The 7,550-nt window shown below is 34.6% G+C and overlaps 1 protein-coding gene across 1 annotated transcript; it reads left to right on the plus strand.

Moving 5' to 3' along the window:
• Positions 1-2,528: 2,528 nt before the first annotated feature.
• On the plus strand, positions 2,529-6,165 carry LOC131595099 (uncharacterized). The gene is made up of 5 exons (XM_058867369.1): positions 2,529-2,761; positions 2,967-3,190; positions 4,840-5,070; positions 5,318-5,469; positions 5,666-6,165. Exons 1-5 carry the CDS (start codon positions 2,660-2,662, stop codon positions 5,857-5,859), a joined length of 903 nt encoding a protein of 300 aa, XP_058723352.1. The 5' UTR covers positions 2,529-2,659; the 3' UTR covers positions 5,860-6,165.
• The last annotated feature ends 1,385 nt before the right edge of the window (positions 6,166-7,550 follow it).

Below are 7,550 nucleotides of genomic sequence, written 5' to 3' on the forward strand. Positions count from 1 at the left end.
TGGCGAGGTTTACATACCGTTAGATGATGACTCCTTAATTGTGTTCACCTTTAGGTTTTTGTTTAATTCTCCTTGCCAACACCCTAGTTAGATCACTCTTTTGGATAATCTAATTTTCACCGCACCTCTTCAGCTTTGCCTTCACGAGGAATGTTTTCCTTTGCGCTAGAGAAATTATAATCATTCACCATCACCCATATATGATAATACACAATGTACAATGGGAAGTACTGGCCCTTCACTCCCGATGGCTACCTCATGCATGCTTTCTCACGTCTTTACACATGGTTCAAAAATAACATTTTCTTCATTACAAATAGAATATACTGTTAGATCTTCATGAAAAACCTTTACACTCACTTCGTTGATGAATACACAATCAGTGCTCACCACTTCATCATATAAATAATCCAAACTTGCATGTTTGGAGGCCACTGGTAATCTTGCCGTTCTTGAAAAGAAAGATAAAAAGTTAGATTGCTAGACAATTCACTATCAAATTACTAATAGAACTACTACAAATATTACTCATAAATTTTCCTCTCCCAACTAAGTCTTAATTAACTTAATAGTTTGCTTTTCTCAAATTTTCAATGCAGTGATGCCATAATTTGTATCTCTCATTGCAAGTTTTTGATTCAACTGTATTATCCTTCTCATCGCACTTTCTAAGTAAAACTATTCTCTAAATACAAAGGGAATTGGATATAAAAAAGAAAGAAAGAAGTACCTATAAAAGGGCATTGTAGGATTCTTGTAACAAGCTTATATTAGGAAACATGAATGCAAAATGAATGCTCACAAACTGTGAGAATACAAGTAAACAACGATGGAAATGGTAAAAGTCTGCCCTAGAATTTATAGAAGCCAGGGATCCCTCAAGCCAAATACCCATCATTAGTGTGCCAGTATATTAAGGGATATGCTTCCAAGCATGCTCTAAATGAAGGGACTAAACTGAATGATCATTTACAATAAGTGTTAATTCTCTATTTTGTTGATGTTGATTGGAATAAATTTTAGTAAAACAAATATAGCAGCGATATGTTAAATAAGATGTGTTAACTTGTTAAGAAGAAAAGGTTTATCAAGAAGTCATATTTTTTTGAATAAACATGTTGAGATGAAATATTTCATCATCTGGAGTAACATGTGAGACAAGATGTTCTATGCAGAGTCATTCGACATCAAGATTTAACAAACGTAGAATATTCTAGGAATATTATGCAGTCCTATATAGTGCGGATTGATAGTTCTGTAAATATCAAGTTAGAATCAAGAAGAATATTCACTTTCTAATTATGGAGATAATTTAGGAAGATTTGATTGAAGGTCTATTTTTATGCTGAATCTTCTACAGATTTGTAGTAGCTGATATGCTGTGATTTTGAAGCCCAAATCTAGTTGGGAAAACGTTATAAATAGAAAGATTGTAACCTAGAAAAGGTACGGGTCCAAGATGTAGAAATACTAGGACTTTGTCGTTTGTACCACTCTCTATGAGGGTTGGTTGTTTGTGATCCACTCGACTTGTGAGTTGGATTGTTTGTTCCTTAAGTTGTAAGGTTCTGTTATCTCTCTTAAGTTGTGAAGCATATAGTTGATTACTGTCATGCATTCATAAGCTGTTAAGTATTGAATGTATATGTGTGTGTGACTTATATATCATTGATACAATTATCTAGGTGTGTGTTGTTTGTGTTTTAAGTTATTGTTCTTGATCGAAGTGTTTAAGCAAGATCAAGTATTTGTTGATTAAGAAGTTCTAAATCTAGTGTCTCTTGTAATGAAGAGTAAGGTAAAGAGCTGTCAATATCAGTAACGTGGTTTGTTATTGTGAGACATTACTGCGGTGATTGGAAGTGAGAGGGGTTTCTCTTATTAGAAAGTTCTTAGGTAGAAGTTGCACTGGGTAGGAATTAAGTGAGAAGTCAATAAACCGGAGGTTGTTTACATATGAATCGGAGGTTGTTTGCATAGTACTTTGAATTGATACTGCTAATAGTGAATTTTCTTCTTGGCTTAGTAGTCTCTAGAATATGTGTTATTGTACATCAAACTAGATTAGCAATCCTGTGTGTTATTTATTTTTTCAGTATTGTGTATGACCGTTTATACCTTACCGTACTATTTAAATCAGATCAACATCCTATACAATATTTGGAATATGCTACACCATACAATATTTTGAGTACATTAACATTACAAACACATATTTAAATATTTTGTTAGATATATGTATTTTATTAATATTTTAACTTTTAGATAAATATTTTATTAGTTTGTTTGCTTCATTAACTTATTATTAAAAAACAGTAAAAATAATTTGTAATTCTCATACACTCACAATTATGCAAGAGAAAGAGTTTTATTTATTCTTTTATCGTTACCACCGAATGAAACCGACGGTAGCGAAACAGGTATCACACTTACACCTGGAAACGCCTAGTCATAAATCTCACGTGTCATAACATGATTGGTTACATCTACAGAACCATCCAATAATAATTCTCCCATGGAAAGAAAAGAAAAAAAACCAGAGAAAATTTTTTAATTCTGCTTTTAACTAACAAAATCTCAAATCTAAAAAGTTTTCAAATTTCCCATTCTGAAAATCAAATCCCTAAAATCTTCATTGTGGTAAAATCATCAATCTACAATGGCAGAAAATCCTCCCGAAACGGTGTCGTTTAGTTCCCAACCTTCTTCTCATGCTCCATCTTCTTCCTCTTCGCAGAAATCGCCACAAGATCCACCGCAGGTATGTTTCACAATCCACTTCAATTCCACTTCCATTTCGCAGATTTGACGCTTAATTGTTCAATAAAAAAAGCACGATCCTGTTTTGATATCATTGAACTGAAGCTAGGGTTTATTATTTTTATGATTATTGTATTTTTTTGCTTGCTTTTTGAATATGTGAATGGAAATGTGCCAATAATTATGATTTCTTTTGTTTATTGTAGCCTCAGGCCCCTGAGCTTTCCAATTTTCCGCAATTTCCGGGTGGATATTATCAGATGTTTCCTGGTATGCACCCTGCGTTGATTCCAGGGTTGACTCAACCACAAATTGAGGAACATGGGAACCGTGGAGCTGGCATATATGCTGTTCCGGTTAATCCTTTTGATAGACATGTTACCGGACTTCCATACACCACTCTGATTCCGTTGACATACCGTACACCCACGTAAGTGTCTACATATTTTGTTAAAATGATAGTATTCTGCAGTTATATGTGGAGCTTAATGATATTGCAATTTAGATTTTAGAGGTAGTTTTACTCATTTTGATATTTAAGCATGTTTTGCAACTATATTGGAAAATAAATTAATGTATTTACGCCTTTCTAGAAGCTGTTATTTTGTTGCTAAGTTTAAGACTATGTTTTGGATTGATGGAATAGGATGAAATTGAGCTGAATGGAATGAAATAAGTTTATGTTCCATTGTTTGGATGGATAAAATAAGGATGAAATGGAGCGGAACATGATGAAATGCATTCCATCTCATTCTATCACTTACCCTCATTTTTGTACCTTCTGAATTGGGCGGAATAACAAATTTGTTCCATTCCATCCTGAAATATCCAAAACAATGGAATGAAATATCTATTCCACTCCTTTCCATTCGTTTTAAAATATCCAAATATAGCCTAAAGAAAATTTCTACTTAAGTTGATATTTTAAGTGTGTTTTGTAACATGGATATATTGGAAAATAGATTAGCACATTTAAAATTATAAGGTTCTAGTTTTTGTTTCCCTTTGTGTGAACTGTCAAGGGTCTGTGGATGGTTTGAGAAATTGTTTTAAATTTGTATTTCATGTTTTCCCTCATAGTTACAAAACTGCCACATTGCTTTTATTCTATTTCCTTATTTCAAATATTTGTTGTTGTACAAATTGCAAAAAGGAGTAAAAACAAGTTTGAAAACAGAAGTGGCAGTTGTGTTATAAAAAGTGAAAACAGGAAATATAAGTAAGAATTATTTTCAAACCCAAGAGACCATGATATTTCTAGGACCTTCAATATTGACGGTCAACAATAGTTACTGTGCAGAAGAACATATAAAAAAAGGTTAAAATTACATTATTTAATCTTTAAAGCAGCCTCAACTGCTAGCAATGTGACAAAGGAGTTTGCTACAAAGTAGTGCTTCTATTTCCTCAAAATTAGGTTTAATGGCTAACATATGACCATTCATCTCTTCTTCTTTTTACTTGATTCAACTAGAAAACCGACATTAGCTGCATGTTATCCATTATAGTTCCTCCGTATAGTTTTCAATTAAGTATATCATTATAATATGTTCAAGTTAAGCTGAAAAAAACAGACAGACTTTTCTCATGTAATGACTTCTAATGGGGCCATAAACCTAAGAGTGTGTAGGTAGGGTCTGTTTTAAGTTATCCTCGACAGAGTTTCTAATAAATTGATTAATAGGTCATGTTTGCATATGGTTTCCGCATCTAAACATTCAAGGAAATTAAAACTGATTCTGATTTCCTGGCAGCACTCACGACTCTTGTTGTCCTTGTGGGTAAACCTCAGCGTTATTATATGATCTTTTATCAATTATAGATGGACCCAGCTTTTGAAGTTTTTGGTTACACCTTTGATATTATATTTTTCTTTTCCATGAGTGTCATTCAGAGCTTCACTGTGTGTATAATATAATTCATATCAAAACCTGATCTATTCTTAAGGAAATAAACAAAATTGACATTTTAAACAAAACAATATGTTGGTGAACATTTGATTTTAACATATTTAATTTTTTGGAACAATATGTTCATTAATATTAATGCTTTCTTTAACCGAATGGTCGGTCATATTAGGCCCAGTTCTGAAGCTGCTGCTGCCGGTGAAAATCAGGGGCAAGCAGCCCAGCATCCTCAGCAGCAACAGGCTGCACCTCAGAGACAAGTTGTTGTTAGGAGATTTCAAATTGCATTTCAAATTGATTTGCTACTAATGTTGAAGCTGGCAGCTGTGATCTTTTTGTTCAACCAAGATGGATCAAGGCAGAGGCTTTTTGTTCTTGTTTTATTTGCTGTTCTTGTATATTTGTAAGTACTTATCCATTTTTCTCTAAAAAGGTATTTCTGCTTGCTAGTTATGCAATATGTAATTGTTATGTTTTAGAACTCTGACTCGGGAAATGATTCTGATATTGATTCCTACCCCTAATTTTATATTGTCTATTCAATTTCTCATATACTCTGTCAATATGAGTGCCATGGAATATCACTGAACTAGATATTGATTAGATTGTGAATGTAAGCTGTGATATTAATCAATTGAGATGTGTTACAGATACCAAACTGGAGCTCTGACACCAATTATAAGATGGCTTTCACAAAATATGCAAAGAGCTGCAGCACCTCCTCGTCCACCAAGACCAGCAGCCAGGGCTGAAAATGTACCTCCTGCTGCTAGGTTGGAGGGTGACAATGCTGCTCCAGCAGGTATGGCTTGCTTACTATTTTATTCAAATTTTTTTCTTGGAAGCTTATGAACTTCATTTTAACTATTTATTAATTTACTTTTGGGATGGATTTCCTTTTTCTAATTTACATGCACTGATTTATCTATGAAGGCACAATTTAAGTTTCAATCGCTTATTGACATGATTTACTGTTGCCTGTATTTAACTAATTGCAGAGGGTCAACCTGAAGCTGCCATTGGGAACCAGCCTGCTAACGAAGCTGACCGTGCAATTGAGAATGAGAACGTCGCAGAAGCTGACAGAGGCAATGGTGGCAACCAGTGGTGGGGGATTGTAAAGGAGATCAAGATGATTGTTTTTGGATTCATCACTTCCCTGCTCCCTGGGTTCCACAATCATATGGATTGACTCATGGACTATGGTGCCATGCCAGGAAATAGGATGGTTTTCTGAAATAAGGTGTATAGTAACAGAAGTTTTAAGTGTCATAACTAATACATAGGTGCAACTATAATCAACGAACAAAAGTACCGTGATAGTTTATCGGGTGCCATTTTTGTATCATTACTTGGATTGTTGATAGAACAGTTTTTGTGGCTTCCATGGCACAGGAAGTGCTTTGTACTTCAGATCTGCAGTAGTTAATTCACCCCCTGGTGTCTGTTTCAAACTTTACAATCTTTCAAGCCAATGCATTTTCAATTTATCTCCAAATTTTCTTATCTAGTTGTTTGAAATCCTAAAAGTGTCATAATTCTTTAATTCATAAATAAATTCTGCAAAACATGAACCACATAGTGCCTCTTACTGTTAAGAGTGGGGTAAACTGGTTTTGGCCTCTAACTTCCATCTTGAGATATTTTCTTCTGAATTTTGGATGGGATGGAGGTGGGTCGAAATGGTGAGACTTTGTGTATGTTTGATTCTGATTTTTGCTACCCAAAATTGATTCTACACATGTAAAATTGTTTTTAACATGTTTGGTTTGTCTTTAGGAGAATTGGTTGTAACTTAAAAATAAGTTGGACCAGAAACTGGAGCTCATATCGGATTGGTTAGGCATTGGAAAAGCCAAACCTGGTTTTAGTCAACCGTCTTTCCCATATATTGATTTTTTTTACCTCTTAAATACCAATGATCCATCTATTAATTTTTTTACCTCTTAAATACCATTGATCCATCTATTAATTTTTATGCCAAAAACAAATACTCACTAATTGAGCATACCCAAACTCCTCATTATCACATGTTTTGTAATCACATAGTAAGAACTTTTTTTTTTTTTTTGAACAAGCAAAGAAAATATATTAATCTCAGACATAGGACATGCCAAACAGTTAAAAAGCATCGAACATTAGTATAAAGATGTTACCCCAGTACAACAGCTGCAACAGAAAAAAAGCTCCTTACAAATCAATGAGTAATTGCTCTTCAACTCCAACCAAGATACCACAAGGAAAATCACCAATAATTGCTCTTCAACTCCAACCAAGATACCACCAGAAAAATCACCAATAATTGCACATATGAAAAGCACTCCTTAGCAGCAGCCACTAGCATCTAAACCAAGATACAAACATAAAACAAACCTGCTATACAACACTACAGCCACAATTCAAGCAACTATGTCAAGGCACCTTCAGACACAGCAAAACAGAATAATACTGGATAGACTCACTAGTCTGACACCAATCCACCAACTAACTCTGGACTCAAAATCACCGCCAATTATAACAATACCCCCGGGCACGACCGGACAGAATCCCAACATAGACTAAACCATTCAGCATAGAATCTGTATTGATTATAGACACTATATCCGTCTCTTGAAAATCTAAACAGAAACTACACAAAGATCCAGAGTCTGTCAGATAAACCTACACATCAAAACGACACAGGGTTGCTCGATGACAACTCAAAAATGTAGCGCCCGCACAAAGGCTGAACCGAACAATGAGGACACCAATATGCTTTTCTACTGAAACCGCCAGATCTGCAATTGAACTAAAATTCGCTGACCACCAGACACCAACAAAACCTCTTGATAGATCTATGATCTTCCTACTGACCAAGACTTACAGTTGGGTGCTGCCACCACA

Source organism: Vicia villosa, linkage group LG4 (assembly GCF_029867415.1).
Source record: "Vicia villosa cultivar HV-30 ecotype Madison, WI linkage group LG4, Vvil1.0, whole genome shotgun sequence".
NCBI classification, from domain to species: domain Eukaryota; kingdom Viridiplantae; phylum Streptophyta; class Magnoliopsida; order Fabales; family Fabaceae; genus Vicia; species Vicia villosa.